General features: G+C 44.0%; 1 protein-coding gene across 6 annotated transcripts in view; it reads left to right on the plus strand.

Annotated features, from left to right (window-relative positions):
- The window catches only part of LOC147903604 (uncharacterized), a 98,972-nt gene that overhangs the window by 27,122 nt on the left and 51,599 nt on the right, over nt 1–20,251 (plus strand). For all 6 annotated transcript variants that reach the window (XR_015540765.1, XM_087372531.1, XM_087372530.1 and 3 more), the window contains one exon: nt 8,846–9,153. Coding sequence is in view for 5 of the 6 variants with exons in the window: in XM_087372528.1 (XP_087228654.1) it covers nt 8,846–9,153 (308 nt within the window). In the remaining variant the exon portion in view is untranslated. The remainder of the gene's footprint in view (nt 1–8,845; nt 9,154–20,251) is intronic.

A 20,251-nucleotide genomic window follows, 5' to 3' on the forward strand; every position in this document is an offset into this window, starting at 1 on the left:
TTGATTACCCTTTGGGGTGGGAACTCACTTGCCGACAATAAACTGATTGGGTTTTGGCTAAGCTTCGGAAAAAGCTTGAGTATTGAAAACTGGCAACTTGGCCTTTGCACGTTCGTCTTCGAATAGTGTAGTCCATCCTCGTGGCATATATTCAATTTTACTTGCCATTGATCATGTTCACTAAGGCATATCTTACATCTTTCATGTCTGTCTTTATGGAAATCTTTTGACGATCCAAACATGGCAAAAAAAGTCTCAAGCTGCTTTCGATGCATCACATTTGTTCTCCCAAGATGCATGGTGGATTGAACATCACGGATATTCATGTGCATATTCTTGCCCATAGGGGGAAAATGTTGCTGCAATTTCTGACAGCAACTTTGGGCCTATAAAGTACCGCTTTTGCAATGGGTTTTCTTTTGGCAAGTTCTTTTGGGAGTGTTTCCATCGGGACAGCTATTAGCTCCCGACACATTGCTCCTGTACTTTGCCACAGATGTTCTGCTTCATCGGAGATTGTGTCTCACTTGTTTTGGCATTGTCCGTGCTCTTGTGAACTTTTTGATTTGCTTCGACAGTGCCTACGAGCGAGATTCCCATCTGTTCCGTTTGGGAAGTTCTATTTGGGTTTCATCCATCCAGATCGGAGTTTCATCTTTTCTTCATTTGGATTCGCTACTAGGCACTATAGACTTTATGAACATATAGGAATTATAAAGTCTTTGGTGATCCTACTTTCTCTTTGTTTGGCTTTTTCAGGCGTTCTCTGCAGCAATCTTTCTTTGATTGCTTGCAGATCCGCTGCATAGAGCATGAGGTCTTTTTGGCATATACTGAAATTTTCAGTTGATAAAATTGTAGCACCTTGTTTTGAGGTTGCTACTCATATAATATAAACAATCAAAGATTTCACCCAAAAAAAAAAAAAGTATGTATGTGTGTGTGAGAGAGAGAGAGAGAGAGTTTATTAAAGTCTTCGGAAGACCGAGAGACTGTGAAAACCCTGGTACAAATGAGCTGTGAGGGTGGAGCTACTAAACGAGCATCCACACCAATGCAGAATGCAAAAAATGCAAAATGGTAGTACTAAGTACTAAGTACAACATAGTCATGTCAATGGTCGACTACATATCAATCTCATCATCATCATCATCATCATCATCAATATCATCATCATCATAATTATCATAAGGACATCAAGGCAGGCGAGGCAGTGGAGGCATGAACGTGGCGATAGGGTGTTGTCGACCGCTCATAGGTGTAGCCCTGTGACGTCTCTTGGTTATAACTCTGCGTCTAACAAGGGCTACAGTAACCCCTGTCGACCGGCTCCGACTCTAAATAGGGAGGGGATATCCTCAAGTGTAATCTGCGTGTCAACCCTCTATCTGAGCTATCGAGTCGTTGGCTCTAGGTCACGATCATGTAGAGGTCTCACCCTGGGGGGGTCCTTGTGATCTGGCAGGAAGAACTCCGTGATGGAGCTCTGAGAGGGGTCTGTCAAGGGAGAGGTCTGGTCCTGTCTCTTGACTGCCTCATGAATGAAAGCCACCAGGCATCTCTGGTTTGGATAGGAGAGGAAACGAGACAAAACCCCAGTGCTATCTCTGAAGAGGCAGTAAAAGCGTCCTCGAACCTCATAGTAAATAGGGCACCTGAAGATGAAATACTCCTCCGTCTCAACCTCCTGTGTGTCACACAATGTGTATATGCGCCTCTCCCTGGGTAGGCCCTGTGCTCTGCCGCTCTCGATACGAAGTCTATGTAAAGAGACTCGAAAGTGCCCAATAGAGATCCTCAGTGAGTGGGGTAAGTGGATCTGCGTGTATCTTGGTGGGTCAATGAACCCCTCCTCTGTAATATGTAAGCAGTGATCCCTGTAGAAGCTGAGCTTCATTGGAAGCTCACTTGGTCCCACCTAGGTCCGCCGGAATGTGTGTAGTTGTAAGAGATCCTCGCGAATGACCTGGTTGATCTCATGTGGCTTGAGGGGAGAAAACGGAGCGTCCATACTGTACTGGAAGGGAGGGAGTCTATCCATATGGAGCCCTAGTCTCTCAAACCATCTCTTTGTGCATGCATGCCAGCACCTTTGGTCCCCTCCTGTTGAGAGAGCCATAGAAGAGTACAATGCTAAGTTCTAACCATGGTAGCCTGCTGCTCCAGAAGTGTAATCCCCATACTCCCTGACCTGATACAGATACGTCATGACCTAAAATGCAGCATCTAGTTGTAATGGAGATGACCCAAACTCAGCCTGAATGATCTGGTGCGGAACGGATTGCTTACCGCAGATCATCCGTGATAGCATGAGAATCTGTAGTCGCTCCACACGAGCCCACTCTATATCCGACAAGTCTGGCCCCTAGCATGGGCTGCCATACATCCCTGTTGGGCAGACCAAGGAGTCAAAAAGCAACCCCTTGGTCTGTGGATCTTGAAAGTGCGAGCGGAAGCACTGCGTCTCTAGTCTGGCTAATGAAGCGTATCCTCTGCTCAAACGGGCATGCGTCGCGGGTCTCATAGTGAAGATGAGTCCGGAGAAGACAACCCCAAGATACGTGTATGATAGAATTATCTCAACAGGTGACCTATCAAATGTGAACCGCTCCTGACTTATGACGGCTCGAGATGTGTTGAAGATCATAACCTTGGTTTTACCCAGGTTGATCTTCAAGTCGTGGGACTCACAAAAGGACTGTAGTGCGTCAAGGTGTCTCTGGAGCCTCTCTACACACACACACACACACACACACACACACACACACAGAGGTGTAGAAGTAGAATTTATTATCGTCCTCGGGGGGCCAAAAATGACCCATGGGACCTAATCCTCAGTATAAAAAATTCCTCCATGTGGAGGGGTCAAGAGTTTTCAAGTTATTATTGTCCTTGGGGGGGCAAAAATGACCCATGGGACCTAATCCTCAGTACAAACAATTCCTCCGATGTGGAGGGGTCAAGAGTTTTCAAGTTCTTGACGGTACGAAAAAGACGAGTGACAAAAGACCCCAACGCTACCAGAGAGGCAGTGGAGAGAACAGATGAGAGATGTGTGGTGTCTACCAGTATCTGCTGGTAATCATCCTTGATATGTGCATATCTAGGGCACTGTAGGGCTACATGTGCCTCTGTCTCGATTGTTTGTGAATCACAAAATTTGCAAACTCTAGCATGTCGTGGCAAATTCAGCCAAGCTCCTTTCTCTATGGCCAAGGTATGTGATCGTGTGAGGAATCTGGCAATATTCCTGCGATAGAGAAGAGGGATGGAAGTGCCGATGTATGGCTGAACAGAGGCATCTGATTTCATGAATGATGACCAGAATAGAGGATTTATTTTGATCTTGGTAGTATTCTAACTTGGTCTTTCTTTCTACTGTTAGCCATTGAGCCTGTAGGGTGCATAGTAAGGACAACCTGGAATTCCTGTAGTTTGACCTTTTCAGGTGGCATAGTTAAGTATGGTTCCACTTTCCATATGCTGAACCATTTCCTTATGTCTGTCCCCCATCCTGTACATATGATCTTGCTTTTATGGTTCTTTTGAAGTTTCATACTTGCTGTCCATGCTCTGTGTGGTAATCTGTCTGTTGGCATTTGTTGCACGTCCACTAGATATTGCATCACTCTGATCAATGCATGAAATTCAATTGGCCTCCTACCGGTTTCCAAAAGGAGCACAGAGTACGGGGTAGTAGTCTTGACTCCTAGATGTCATCGTAGAAATGCTTTTTGCATTTTTTCAATCTCATTCCATGTAGATTGAGAGATGCTGCCTCCCCATACTTCTACTCCGTAGAGCATTGTTTGGACCACATATGCATCAAACAACATATTCCAGATCTTCCAGTTCCGGGTGTCAGTGTGCTTGCAATCATTTTCAAATTGATAGTATTTTCCCCAACCTGTGTCCAACCTTCTTTGTGCACATTGCCACAGTGACGCCAAAAATTGATATTTTTAATTTGGCATTGGTATTGTTTTTCCTCTATGTTTGATAAGAGTTTGAGTATCAAGTGATAGCCTAGCGGCTCTCACTTATTTCTATTTTCTATGATATTGTATGGGATTGAGAGGATGAGTGGAATGGCTTGAGTTTTGATTGCCACCAAGATAAAGGCCTATCCAAATTCCAAAGAGTGTTGGCATGCTTATCAATCCATGGCAGTGGAAGAAGAAATCTGTAGATCATCGAAGATGTCAAATTATGCATTGAAAGTGAATTGGTAGTAGGAGACAAGAAAGTCAGATTCCAGTCCAGTAATCTGTCCTGTACAAACAATGGAGGAACAGGAACAAAAGGTTGCAACATAGATGTAAGTAGCCTCCAAATGGGCCTATGATGCAGACCGAAGGGGAATGTCCTGCAAGCTTGTGGAAATGAAAGCACATAACCATGTTGATCCACCACATCTCCGACAAATCTTATGCCCAATTTCATAAGATTATATGCTTTAATAGGTGCCTGTAAAGCAAGTGGCGAATCAAACACCTTGCTCCAATGGATACTTTCCAAACGAAGAGAATTACCATGATGGGGGGAAGCACCTGACCATTTAGCATAAGAGAGAATTCTCTTCCAATCATGAATAAAAGCAGTAGAAACAGGACAGCCAGGAATTTTCCCCTGAAATGTAGTCATTACTGCTTCCCAGTGATCTGTAATCCAATGCCCATATGCGTGAGACTTGATGTTTCCACACATAGCTGCTAACATAATAGCCAATGCCCATATGCGTGAGACTTGATGTTTCCACACATAGCTGCTAACATAATAGCCCATGGCTGTTTTTGCTGAAAAAAATCAGCAATCATAGTGCTCTTTCTTGCCAACATATGAAACCGAAGATTGAGAATATTCAGTCCCCCATGAGTCTTAGGAGAACAAACAGACTGCATGGGAAGTAGTCGCAAAGCCTTCTTGTGAGATTTACTTTTCCAAAATATCTCCATAGTCTGGGACATATAGGAAGCCAAGTGCTTAAAAGACCAGTGAAGAAGAGGCAAATAAAATTGCACATATGCCATAATGATAGACTGCACTATCCGAAGTACATGTAAAGGCCAAGTTGACAAGTGCCAATATTCCAGCTCCTTGTTAATCTTTTGAAGCACCCGTTTAAGCTATTGTTGAGGGGTAATATTCCAGCCAATGGGATACCCTAAATGCCTCACAATGGTATGGGAAGAAATAATGTGGCCTGGCCACAGAAGTGCATGCCAATCAGCTTCTTTCAAAGCTAGAAGATTCGATTTCTGAAAGTTGATATGCAGGCCAGCAACTATGCCAAAATCATCCAAAGTATGCATCAAATGAGAGAGGTCACGTTGAGAATTCCTGGGCATAAAATATGAATCATCAGCATATGCCTGTGCAAGAAACGGCTGTGCACCTGGAATTCGCAAGCCATGAAGCTGCCCAGTATCTGCAAGATGGTCCACATGCAACAATAACGGATGAGTAGCAATGGCATACAGTAGCGCACTAAGAGGGCATCCCTGTCTCGCTGAGCGGGTCATAGTCCATGTCCTTGACAACCCACTGCCAAGCAGACACTGCGCAGTGGCTTGAGAATACAACCAGTAAATAACATGAACCAGCCGAGGGCCAAATCCCAATTTATGCATAGTCTGAGAAATAAAATCCCAATGGACAGTATCAAATGCTTTCGCAATGTCCACTTGCAGAATGAGAACATCTTGTTTAGAATATTTGGCATACTCAATTGCAAGCAAAACATTGGAGATATTGTCAGTAATCTACCTTCTGAGAACAAACCCATACTGCCTAGGATGAAGTCCTGCCTGCAAGGTAAATCGAACCCTAAGGACAATCATCTTGGCAATGAGTTTGTAAATGACTGGCATAAGAGATATGGGCGGCCAATGAGCCATTGTCTCACACAACCTTTTTTTAAAAATCAATTTGACAAGGCCATGCTTCCAAGAAGGAGGAAGAGATTGTTTTGTCCAAGCATGATTGATCATAAGAAGAAGAGTGTCCTTGAGATCATCCCAAAATGCAAGGAAAAATTCAACAGTCAATCCATCCCAACCAGGGGAGCTGCCTTTACATAAATGACTCAAAGCATCATCCAGTTCATTAAGCATAAATGGCTGCTCCAATGCATGAGCCTGTTCCCAAGACAATATAGACCGAACATGCATAAGAAATTGAGACCTAGTTGCATTCACTTGCATCGAATAATCAGGCTGAGGAGAAAAGAGATGCTGAAAATGACTAGAGCATTGCGATTCCAATTCTGATTTGGAGGTGGTCCAGGTGCCATCATCCTGCCTGATCCTGCAAATATCCTCCTTTCACCGATCCACATGCAAACTTTTAAAGAAGGCCTTGGAGGAGCAACCCTTATCCAAAAGGTTTCATGCGAGCTCGGATTTGCCACTTCTTTAATTTGCGAAGATCATTTTGATGGATGATATGCACCACATAAGCCCAAGAATCCTGTTCAGAGGAAGTGAGCTGCCTATGAGAGGTGATTACATCCATTTGTTGCTTGTGAGATTGAGCCCATTTCAGCTTAAGCCGGAGGTTCTCCATGTGACTCCGTCCATAATCTTGAATAACAGCCTGCAGGCGATGTGTAAGACTGCTGATCCAAGAAAAATCCATATCCTCTTGAGCATGTAAGAGGAGGGGGCGGACAGCCACTCTCACTATATTCTGAAATTGTTGATGAAGCAAATAAGCACTGTTAATATGGAGTAGACGACGACCAAAAAAAGGCATATCATCTGTCAACCGTGCCCTCTCCTTCACATGAAGATAACCAGCAACGCAGCTTCACTCGTTATCACAAAGCTCATGGAGCTCATGGACTTCCGTCGTCTGAGATCTTCCCAGCAAGCATAGTCGTCTATCAAGCCGTCTCCTACTGTAGAGATTCCATAGCCTTAGTGCAACAATCTTTCCTTCCAGCAGCTCCCAGCTTGAGCTATTCAATTATTCTTCCTACAGGTTTGACGAGCCATTGCAGCTGCACTTCTACACACAAGTACCCGGAGCTCATGGCCTTCTGTCGCCCACAATCCTCCATCTCCAGCCCGATCCGTCAGCCTGTCTCTTACAAGCTCACACACTGCCATAAACCCTAATAGCCAATTGCTTGGATTGCCTTATCGAGTAGCTTGCCTATGGTCTTCTCACATCCAAGGTACTCATCCCGCCTCCATAGTCCATACTACCTCCGAAAGCTCCCCCGCCTAAGCAATCGACTCACCCTCTTCCCTCAAGAAGCTCTCCGCCCACATGAAGTAGAGACGCCCTCCTCCGTCCAAGACCATCTTTCCGTCGCCTTCCTCTGTACGTGCTTTTTCAATCTAGATCATCACGTAGCCAGTTTGCATGCATGGCTTATCTGCTTTATTAAAAAAAAACACGTCATCCCATGCTATTTTACCCCTCTCAAAGGTTTTCTTAAACCTTAGGTCCATTAATCCCAAACCTTAGGCTTTAAGCACATCCTTATTCACAACCTTCAAGCAAAACCTTGGGTGCTTGATTGCCACACGTGTCCACACATTCATGAAGCCCACAACCCATGATATGAATACTCACGTGTCTTACAATCGGGAACCACTCATGGCAAGACAACAATGAAAGGCATGTCATCCCACACTAAATGCTCTGGAGTGCCTGATGCACCCACACTGCTCTATCATCATATCGTGAGAGTGCCTGCAAAAGTATCTACAATCTCAAGAAGATATCTACATGAGTATAGAGTTCTTATGAGAGTGTCCATAACTCAAAGCCACCACCCACTAGCTATGTACATAGCTATGCACCTACCCATCAGCATGCAACAAGTGAGAAACATATTTACAATTTTATCCACACACCAATAGAAATTGTCACAACTTTTTTGAAAACTGAAAAAAAGCATACCAACAGAAATTGTCACAACTGCCCCTATATTATTCTATATGAAATGCAAGTTCTGGAGATGCTGAAGATGTCCTGTCCTTGGAATGGAGTAGAAGACTTACATGAATTCAAAGCCATCAGTAACCATTTCCCTGGGATAAATCGGGATAAATCCACACATAAAGCAAAAGATAAAATGAAGAATAGAGTGATTCTGTTTGAAAGAAATCTCTCTAAGAGTATACAATAAATGCCAGCTCCTATACAGTAACGTTTGCTAACCAAGACCTTGGTTATACACATAGTGGCTTCAAAATAGAAAGCAAGAAGCGAAACATCAGATTTTCGTGTCAGGGATTCAATATAAAGTCAAATATTTTCCATTTCATGTCTGGAACCTCATGCCATACTCGTTATGATGATGGTTTACCTCAAATATTGTTAGTAAAAAAAAACAGATGGTTGGGAGGCAAGTGCTTCTTTGTTTAAGGAGTTTTCTCGGGGCTCCACTGGTGGCTATTATGAGTGTTACTTGTTTTTGTCAACTAATTTTTTAACCCACACATTTAGGATGCATTCTGTTTCTTTGTTTCTCAGCCTGTCATTGAAATAAGTAATTCTGTGCCAAGTTAATAGACTTGTATGGTCAGTATTTTAACAAATGATTTTTTTGAATTGGGAACATATTTTTTTAAGCTGGGTTGTCTGTGCTATTTGGATAAATGTGTTCTAGCTTCCTGTTTGTATAGTTCATTGATGGTAAGGCTAAAAAAGTTATGTTCTCTGTCTATTTATGCTTCCAATTATGGTGTTTTGTAATCTATTGAGCATTTGGTGCAAGGTAGTACATTCCCTGCCCTAGTCATACTTTGATTTATGATGGTATACAATATATTTTGCATTTGAGGGTTTGCTGCTACTGCTCTATTACCTAAAGTTGACATATTTCTTGCAGGCACGATGGAGCATTGGATTACGAATATCACTCACGGTCTTGGTTTGAGGGCTACATGTCAAGATGAACCCTTGCGATTCCATAGGACAGGAAAGCAAGGTTGTGTTATTCTGATACACAGGTCCTGTTTGAAAAAATGGGACCTCTGTTGTCATATACAAAACAAAGTGTTCTGTACACCATCATGTATACAAACAAAGAGTATCTTGATCAAACAGTGCCCATCAATATTTGGTTATAAATCCGATCCTCTGTTTGTGGTACAGTCAATACAAAATGTCAGCAGCCAAGGAACTACACGAGAACAGGTTCTCTCTCTTACTTTTATGGGGGCATAGAAAAAGATCCACATTATCTGGGTGCTTGACATAACTGCGAAATAGAGTACATGCAGGCTTTAGATCAAATCTATTTCCCAGATGCTATGATAACTTCCATCCGATAAGAAAAGCTACATATATGATGTTTCCCTGTGATTAAGACCTCGCTAAGAGTATTTATTGAACTTTTACTGCCAGTGCACTTATGACTGGAAAGGCAGACTTGTGATTTGCTGCATCATCCTCTATGTTGCTATGATCGCATGCCTTTATGCTTGAAAGTCTTGTGTCCATATCACAACAGATGTTCATATGCAGCCACATACAGTGAGCAATATAGGGGGCAACTCCTTTTTGACTCCCAGGCTCTTCTGCCTGCCTCTCATGGTGCATCTCCCATGTCTATTCTTCCCACTGCCTCTTCCTTGATGTGTGTTTCATCTCTCATTTTTCATTTCCCATTCAGTTGTTGAATCTCCCGTTTGCTGGCCGCTCCAACCATTTCATCTTTCCTCTGCTCACTGCAGTCACCCCTCTACGGCCCTGGCCTCCCTCTTTCTTCCTTTGTCTACATTGAACTCTGCTGCCACTACTGTTTTTCACAGATTGTTTGCAGCAGACCTCCCTCTCAACGTTCTTTCAGTTCTTGCTTTTTAGGTCCATACGGATTTGCTTTTGTGGAAGGATAAGAAGTCTTTTGGACAATAAAAATGCATGTATCTTTGGGTTTCCAACATCATAAGCCACTTCAGACCTTGAAATCAGTTCTTGAGCCTGCACACCTTTTGCTCTTATCATGTGACCCAGAATACTTGAGCTGCTATTGGAGCAAATGCCTCATCATCTCTTGATGCCTCTTTTTGGGCATACCGCTTAGACACAAGACAACAATCCTGCACTTCATAGTTGTCTTTTGTGCATGGTACTTCAATTTGTAGACCCACTTGGTTCCCACAATATTTTTTTCACATAGAAGATCACCTGATTCCCAAGTACCATTTTGCAAGATGGAGTTGTACCTTTTAACCATGTCCTGCTACGCATCTAGTGATCATCAATAATGAACATCATGTTTTTCTATTCTTCCTAGTGATGCTAAACAACCATGGTAATTTTTACAAAAGAGATGGGCCGCCCTTTGAGCGTGATACCCAACAAGGCGACCTAAACACTATGGGGAGCAAGAGGATTATGGGTTGGTAAAACCTATTGAGTGTAATCCACACCCCACCCTCATCAATGCTGGCCAACTGATCTCTTAGATCCATGATCTTAAAGATGCTCGTATAGAGGAATATAATGGCACCTCACACCCATTGAAGTTTAAAAAAATTGCCACTATTCCCAAATCTAAAGAAAGTATCTACTGTCGCAAGCTGTATGAGAGTCTTGAGCATCTAAACCTCTAACTATTGGATATCCTCCGTCAACTCTGCTCTAATGATATTCTAAAATGGGCACAACACATCCTCTACAAATTCTAGAAATAATGTCCCATGAAGAACCATGCACAGAGGCAGCCTAGGATAAACCTACAAGAATGGAAATCCGTAGGATGTCAGTGAAACAGGAAAGTAGTGCTCTAACATGACCAAGGGTTGAAAATGTGAAGTCTAACTATGTTAGAAACCAAGAGAGTGAGAGAGCAGGAAGCAAGAGAGCTGAACGTAGTGTTTGCAATAGAAGAAGTAACTGTTACAAGAAGTGGGATGGGTTTTGTCTAAGTGACAAAACTCTATCCTTCACTAACCGTAGTTAGTGAACTAATTGTGGTTAGGGGGAAAAACCTCTAAATGAGGGAAAAGTGCCCCTAACCTACTTATTACATGGCACTACGAAATGCCTCAAACTTTTCACGTGGAAGTGGTTTGGTGAAGATGTCTACAACATTGTCATGTGTTGACACATAGATCATACTGATCTCTCATGCATGCAACTTCTCTCTGACGTAGTGATAGTGAACCTCAATGTGCTTCGTGCGAGCATGAAACACAGGATTCTTTGCCACTGCTATAGCACTCTGACTATCAGTGAGAATCGGAGAAGGACCCTCCAATGAAAGATGAAGATCAGCAAATAAACGACGCAGCCAAACACATTCAGCTGTCGCTGTGAAAGCTGCCCTGTACTCAGCTTCACATGAGGAGGTAGCCACTGTAGACTATTTCTTGCTCAACCAAGAAATGCAAGCATGTTATAGAAAGAAACAATTTCCACTGGTGGACTGCCTAGTATCATAGTCTCCAGCCCAATCTGAGTCACTGTAAGCATGCATCTGCAAGTCACCCCCCCTGGGAAACATCAAGCCAAAAGACTTTGTACCTTGCAAGTAACGGAAGATGCGTTTTACAGCCTGCCAATGCATAATCTTTGGGCTGTGCATATACCTGCTCACCTGAGAAACTGAAAACTGAATATCAGGTCGTGTATTGTAGAGATAAATGAGGCATCCAACAGCCTGACTATAGAGTGTGACATCAATTGATTCACCCGCATCATGCGTTGTAAGCTTTAGCCCCGGCTCCATGGGAGTGGACATAGGCTTGCAATCATGCATGTTGAATCTGTCCAAGAGCTGACATATCAAATGTAGCTTTCAATTGGGCCTTGAAATCTGCAATTACTCCCTCATTTGATCCGGTGAGCAGCATGTCATCTACATAAAGAATGATGACCAGAATATCCCCCCCATCCTTCTTGATGTAGAGGGTGCTCTCAGTTGGACTATTGTGCAGCCCCTTGCTGGTCAGAAAGGCATCAGTTTTGGCATACCATGCACGTGGGGCTTGTTTCAGCCCATACAAAGCTTTATTCAGCTTGCATACCTGTAGTGCATTTTCTGAAATTTGAAAGCCCGGAGGTTGTTTGACATAAACCTCTTCCAACAAGTCTCCATTAAGGAAAGCTGTTTTAATGTCCAACTGATGAACATTCCATTCAAAATTTGAAGCCATGGCTATAACTGACCTGATGGTTGTCATCCTAGATGTAGGAGCAAAAGTCTTCTCATAATCTATGCCCTTTTTCTGAGCATATCCTTTTGCAACCAGCCTTGCCTTGTACCGATCAACAGACCCATCTGGCTTTCTTTTGACTTTGAAAACCCACCGTGTACCTATGGCATTTTTACATGGTGGCAAATCCACAACATCCCAAGTCTGATTTTTATTAATGGACTGCAACTCATCGTGCATGGCATTCATCCAATGCACATTATCTTTTGCTCCTTCAAATGTCTTAGGCTCCTCCTCATCAAGAAGAGTACCTGCATAAGCTGATTCAACTGAATGAGCTCCCTCCATGTGCCTTACTGCACTACGAGTTCTGCCAGGCAATGGAGCTTCAAGCCTACTCTCCCTGAGAGTCTGAAGCAACCAATGCGGGACTGTTTTGGCTGCGTCTATCTCTTGAATTTCTTGCCTGACAACTTCATCCACACCTTGAGGTTGTACCAATTCAGCTGGGGGCTGAATCTGTACTGGTGGAGCTGGGGGAGGTTGCTGTAAATTCTGATTTTCAGCGGGGGAACCAAATGCTATAGGAAGCATCCCCTCAAACACATCATCTGAAGAGGCCGGAATCTGAAATTCAGCATTTGTATGTGCAGAATTTTCAGAGAATATGACATCTCTACTGACAAAAATCTTGCGTGTAGCAGGATTGTAGAGACGATAGCCTTTGCTTTGTGAACTATATCCCACAAAAATGCATTTTAGTGCCTTATCTGACAACTTGTGTTTAAACTCCACAGGCACGTGGGCATATGCAACACAACCAAAAACTCTGAAGTGGTCCACTGAAGGCTTTCTCCCATGCCATGCCTCATAGGGAGTGATTGTCTTCAAAGCCTTTGTAGGAGCCAGATTTAAAATATAGTTGGCACACATGAGGCCTTCCAACCAAAACCTGTGAGGCAACTTCTTACTTGTGAGCATGCATCTATCCATTTCCATGGTGGTGCGATTCTTCCGCTCAGCTTTGCCATTCTGTTGAGGTGTAAGCCTCACTGTAACTGATGCATAATGCCTTTTTCTTTCAGAAATGTCTCAAATTCATGAGACATGTATTCCCCCCCTCGATCTGTGCGAAGTATCTGCACCTTAAGTCCTGTCTCATTTTCAACCATAGCCACAAAGTGTTTGAAATGCATAAACACTTCTGATTTTGCCTTGAGACCATAGACCCAAGTGTAGTTGGTAAAGTCATCTATGAATGTAACAAAATAGAGATAACCCCCAAAAGCAGGTGTCCTCATGGGACCGCAGACATCACTGTGAATAAGCTGCAATTTTCTTGTAGCTTTCACTGCACCATCCTTCTTGAAGGGAAGCCTATGCATTTTGCCAAGAATGCAACCTTCACATGCATGAGGAGGAGGCGACTCCAAAGGAGGTAATGCATCAACCATATCATGCCTTTGAAGTGTCATTCAGCTGCCATAGCTCATGTGCCCATACCTGACATGCCATAACTCCGCATTGTGCATTGCAGCAGTGGGAGTGCTAACTGATAATGCAAGATGGGATCTTTTTTCATATAAATCAAGCTAAAAAAGACCCCGATACAAAGTGCGAGACAACCTTAAAGCATATTCATTTTCTTTGTCTTTGATTGCACACTTGTCATCGTAAAAAACAACCTTAAATCCTCCTCTATTGAATGAGGACACTGAAAGCAAATTCTTCTTTATACCTGGCACATAGAGTACATCTGATATTCTGAAATCTGTGCCATAAGTGGATGTGAGAATAATTTCTCCCACTCCACACACTGAATGAGAACAATTATTTGCACAAGTTACCTTCTTCTTGGTGGGTGAAGAATGCAAAGTTACAAACTGATATTTCTTGGACGTGATGTGCTTTGAAGCACCACTATCAAAATACCAAGTATGTAATGTCTCACCAACACTGAAGAGCATTCATCCTTTGAAGGATCGTAACTGCAAGTCAAAAAAGCGTATGGGTCATCATTATTAGTGGCTGTAGTATCTGAACTACCCACTAAAAAATCTGAAGTGCAAGTCAAAAAGGCATAGTGCTCTTCAACCAAGTTGGCTGCAACATCTCCTCCATCATGGCAATGTGGACCTGATGCATCTAATACAGCCATACCGGAATCCCTTTTCTTTTCTTTGGCTATGTGCTTCTTGCACTCTCCAATATAATGACCTGGCTTTTACAGATGCCCTTCTTTTTGTGCTTGTTTGTATCACCCTGTGCCTTATAAGAAGGCTGTCCAGAATCAGCTTTATGCTGATATGTGGGCTGATGGGCATGTGGCTTATGCTGCCCTTTACCCTTGGGCTTGAACTTAGAGAGCATAGCATGCTCGCCAGCCCGGGTTGCCATATTCTTGCGTGTTTGTTCCTCCTGCAACAGAAGTCCTACCAACTCGTGAAAGGAGAGAGGATTGCTGCCCCCCCTCAATGACAAATTCAGCAAGGTGTGGAAACCAAGATAGGACTCAGGAAGAGAGTTCAGAGTGGTGGAGATCACCTCTAAAATCAATGTTCAACAATTGTTCCCTGAGATCCTGAAGCTTCGTGAGGTGAGAATTCATGGAATCTCCCTCCTCCATATGTGTATTGGAAAGTTCTCGCTTCAGAAAGGAAACTCTGGCATCGTTTCTTGCTGCAAACATACTCTCCAGTATTACCCAAGCTGCTATAGATGTCTTGCATGACCGAATATGAGGTATAATGAACCTCTTGACAAAAAGAGAAATTACTGAAAGAGCTTGTGCATCTCTAGGGTCCCATCTTTTCTGCTCTGCTGTGTGAGCTCCTGGAGCGGCTGCTCCAATTACCTGTGCTGTATTTGTACCTCTACCCCTGCCTCCAGCTGTAGGAGTGACAGGTACAAGCGTTGTATCCGGTCTTTCTTCATCTCCATTGACATAATCCCAAAGATTTCTGCCAACTAAGATATTTCGAACCATGAAACTCCACAAGGAGTAGTTGGTGCCATCCAACTTATCCTCCTGTGTGAGAACCCCGAACACCTCATTTGAGTTGTTCTGTGCCATTTTTGCCAGATAAACTCAGAAATACAGCAAACTGAACAAGTAAAATTCCTTCCTGGGATGTAAGATGCACAAGTAAAATCTGCAAAGAAAAATATGCCCACAGTGACAAATACTGTCACAGCCTGTCAAAGGCTCAAAATGCACCACAATGCTCTGCTCAATGCCCAAAAATCTGCAAATAGAATCTGGAAAAGGTGGCAAAAGTCTGCAATTTGACTCGTACTGAGTCCAAAACTGTCTGCAAACTTCCAAACTACCCTTTTACCTGCAAAATTGCAACCCAAATGCAAAAGCCCCAATTTCTTGTGGGAAATTGCATACAAAAGAGGGCAAATGGTCTGAAAGCCCCAAATGTTGCACAAATTGCACTTTGCCTGCAAAAGCTCTAAATTTCTGCAAGAAATTGCACCTGAAAGGCGCAATGAACTAGAAGCCCCAAATTTGCTCCCAAAATGCAGGCCAAACAATGGCTCTAATGCACAAAAATGTCTGCCAAACAACCAACTGCAAATGTCTGCCCACGAATACAAAATGCTCCAAATTTTCTACAAAGAAAAGAACCTGTAAAGCAAAAACCTGCAAAGTAATCCTGCAAGAAAATCTTGCAAGGAAATCCTGCACAAGGTACAACGCCAACGAAAGGTACAAGGGCCCAACTGTACGGACAACTGATGCCCAACTGTATGGATTTGCAGCAACAGTATGGATTGTACGGCAGCTGTTTGTATGGACTGCTGCTGTACGGATGTACGGCTCAAGCTTCTTGCGTAGTACGGGCACGTATGGAAGGTAGTACGTCGAACAGCTTTGAAGGTGTGTACTACCTAGCAGCCAGCAGGCTGTGCATACGACTAGGCGCAGATCTGTTGTACGGAAGTAGGTACAGATTGGCACAGTACGGACGATGCGACGCGATGTAGCGGAAGACTGTACGGTAGAGGAGCGCATGTTGTATGGCAGAGTGTATGGGCTGTACGGAATCAGTCCGTACAGATTGTACAGATGGACTGTACGGACGACGAGCTGCTGACGATGAACTGTACGGACGACGAGCAGGGAGCAGGGTAGCTGGGTAGGAAGCTAGGAGCAGGGTCTTGCTGCTCTGATACCAAATGTTAGAAACCAAGAGAGTGAGAGAGCAGGAAGTAAGAGAGCTGAACGTAGTGTTTGCAATAGAAGAAGTAACTGTTACAAGAAGTGGGATGGGTTTTGTCTAAATGACAAAACCTTATCCATCACTAACCGTAGTTAGTGAACTAACTGTGGTTAGGGGGAAAAACCTCTAAATGAGGGAAAAGTGCCCCTAACCTACTTATTACATTATATTGGTCACTGCTGAATTATAATAATAATTCTAACAAACTACTCCACCTCAATGAGCAATAATTGTCCATGCCTATGCAACCCAATATAGAACTGCCCACCGTGATAATGATTGGTCTGAAATCAACCCAAATATGATGATGCACGACTATAGACAATGCCTTGCACTCTTTGGTATTTTAATTTCAGCCTGAAAATTTGAAGGTCTACCTCTTTGTAACCATGTATCTGGTATTCACACTGCTGAGTAAGTCGGAGAAAGCTCTGAAATAGGAGCTAGCAACCAAGGTGGAGGACTATACATCCAGAAAATGCCTTGCTCCGTAAATACATAGAATACATTTGAAGGCCAAGTCTTGTAGAAACACACCCGCATCTCAACGGTCGTCCGAGTTCTTTTTTTTAAGTCGGAGAAAGCTCTGAAATAGGAGCTAGCAACCAAGGTGGAGGACTATACATCCAGAAAATGCCTTGCTCCGTAAATACATAGAATACATTTGAAGGACAAGCCTTGTAGAAACACACCCGCATCTCAACGGTCGTTCGAGTTCTTTTTTTTTGCAAAAAAGAGACTTATATTAAGTATTAAAGAAAACCGTTAGAGCAAGCTCCATACGGGAATACGGAATACACCATGCAATGCATGAAAAGCTCAAGAGCCAAAAAGAAAGGATTGGGGCTGATAGTGCCATCTCAATCCGGTAGCAACCTCCGAGAAAAAGGGAGAACCCCTCCAAACTCGAAGAAATACAGTCCTCCTAGAAGAGGTTGCCCGTGAAAGGCCCTGCATGCTAGCCCATATGGCTATCAAAGTGTGAACCGTGTCACTCCAAATACCCGTGAACACCTGTGATGGGTGTATCTGGGTGTCATCCAAGGCCTCTGTGCATCTGGCTCTCCAAATGTGCCAAGAGGAAATGCTAGCCAAAATCACCCAAGAGGTGTTCATTGAAACATGTGAAGCTCTGAAAGGAATATGTGGTACATCCTGAAGAGAGCAGGGCTCTATCACTTGTCGGCGGATCGAGAGTGCCCAAGAAGAAGGCTCACTCTCATAAAACACCTGGGGCGTGGTAAGGGATAACCATGCGACGGAGCCCCAAGTCATGAAGAAAGGGGAAGTATGAAAAATGCTGAGTATCCGAGCAACTCCTTTTCAAACAATTCTCGCTTGATTGCAGTCCCAAAGGCAATGTCGCACTGACTCCTCTGCAGAATGACAACGAGGGCAAGTGGGATCAGCCCCAAATCGTGATCTCCACAGGTTCACTGCAATCCCTCCATGAATAGAAAGCAACAAAAAAAAGAGTGATCTTTCTATTTCTGAGGGATTTCTAGAGCCTCCTCCAGAAATTCCTACGCAAATCTGCGGTGATGAAGAAGCTATCCCAATGGGGGGCTCTGGAGGGAATCCACCCTCTACTGCTCAGCCAAAATCTCCTGGCATTTCCAACCGTGAAACGAAAAAAGGGAATCCCCCTCTCTCGGTGCCCGTGATCTATCCACTCCCACTCTCCTGGGTCCCACTGCAAGCACCTGATAGGTGCACCTCCATATAACCACAACCTCTAGGATCCTAGGGCCAAGAGCAGAGGGTCGGGGTCTAAGTACCACTGCAAGCCCGCTCCATGGTCCACAAAACCAGCAATCGTGACAAGCTGAAAGGCAACCTCTAGAAGAATATCATCCGTGGATCTAGAGAGTATACCTCATCCCCAACGTCAAAGACTAGAGCATCTTTCCCGAGATCTCGAAGAGCGATCACCTGTAGAGGAATTACTATCCTCGAAAAAGCTCCCATCCAAGTGGTGGAAGTAATAGGCATCTCAACTGTCCATTCCACCGGGATGGCTGCATCTATCTGCTGAATCCTGCGTGCTACCCCTCTGAGGTGACTCACGGACTGTAGCCTCTGATCCTCAGGAAGCCTGATAAAAGCCTTCCAAGTGCCTACTGTGGGCCTCTCTCCCATCTAGACCACTGCATATAATGGGAAGTGCCCAGTGGTCTGCCATGCTCATCAAGTATACTATTGTTCCAAATGATCGGCTACCTATCAATCTCTTCAAGGGTAGAGGGCGGAACCTTTCGAAGAGTGTTCCTGAAGCTCCCCCAAGCTTTTAGGATGGCAGTCATGAGAGGAGAGGCAGGAGACTTGAGAGAGGCAGAATTAAAAATCCAGCAAGGGCTGTCCATCCAATCATCTCAAGGTAGGTGTGCAAGCCTGAATGCGTCTAAAAAAGAAATTCTTCCGAGGTTCCTGCCTAGGCATGAGTCCCCTCACCACCACCTTACAAAGCAATGCCCTGCACTGCAAGTCCAGGTCAATGATATTAAGGTCCCCTTCCCATGTAGGGAGAATAATGGTCTCCCAAGCCACCCTCGCTGCAACATCTGCCATGCCATCAAGTCCACTCCATAAAAAATTCATGACTGGTCTAATTAGCTGAGTGATGCAATCCCTAGACCGGCACCAGCAAGAACACACAAACCAGCCAAGAGAACTTGGTTCACTACCACAACTATAGAGGTAAGGTCGAGTTTGGCTGAGCTCCAAAAAAGGAGCTTTTTTCTTATACTTTCTAGTAGTAGGGTAAATTGCTGTGCTAGAGAGATGCCCAATCCTACCTGGCATCCCAAATATCTGACAAGAACACCCCTCTGAATCCAGGAAAAGCCAATGTCAACTCCCCATCCTGGAGTGTCCTCATCACTTATCCAAAAGCCAAAGGATTTATGCTAGTTAATGTGTGCCCCTGCAGCTGAGCAAAAAATATCCAAGGCTGTCCGGAAAGAAGCAAGTGACTGCGAAGAGGCCTCAATAAAAATAGCAGTGTGATCAGCCAACTCACAGTCAAGAAGCTCCTGCTCCTGTCTCAAGGGCAATCTCAACCCATAAAGCTCAGCCTAAGATCTAAGGAAGATACTCATAGCTTCTGCCACAAAAAGAAAGAGGAATGGGGCTAAAGGGCATCCCTGATGAACTAATCTGGAAATCTGAAACCTGTCACCCCTTACCCCTCCAATCAAAACTTGGTTGTGGGCTGATTTGTAAAGGGAGGCCACCCCTCTAATCCATGCATCTGAAAATCCAAATCGTAGAAGAGTGCCCTCAAGAAAACCCCAATCTACTCTGTCATAGGCTTTCTCAAAGTCCAGGAGTAGAACTGCCAGCCTCTGCCCGCTCCCTCTGCCCGCTCTGCATAGCCCACTCTGTGGCTTCCCAAAAGGAAAAGATATTATCAAATATGCTCCTGCCATGCACAAAGCCTGTCTGAGTATCATGGATGAGGTCTGAAAGAAGGGGCTGCAATCGGATGCTGATTGCCTGGGCAAGGATTTTGTATAGAGTGCCCAAAAGAGTGATGGGTCTCCAATGGGATACAAAATTCCTGTTGCCACCTTTCGGGATAAGGTGTATGAGTCCCTCAATCAGTGAGTCAGACATCTCACCCGAGTCCCAAATGCCCTGTAGAGCTGAAGTAATATGGTCACCTATCATATTCCAAAAGGCTGTAAAAAAAGGAGTAAGACCATCAGAACCAGGGCATTTGCCCTTACGAATGGCGGAGAGAGCAGTCTTGGACTCTGTGTTGGTAAAGCGTGCATGAAGTGAGCATATCATCTCTGGTGTGACCAACATAGGTAAACTCTGCCAAATTTCATCTCTAGCCACATCTCTGGCCTGTGTGTTAGGATCTGCGGAAAGAAGGGAGGCATAGAAATCTATCGCTAA

Source organism: Dipteris shenzhenensis, chromosome 3 (genome assembly GCF_047967505.1).
Source record: "Dipteris shenzhenensis isolate YYH24624 ecotype China chromosome 3, Dip_SZ_1.0, whole genome shotgun sequence".
Taxonomy (NCBI): Eukaryota; Viridiplantae; Streptophyta; class Polypodiopsida; order Gleicheniales; family Dipteridaceae; genus Dipteris; species Dipteris shenzhenensis.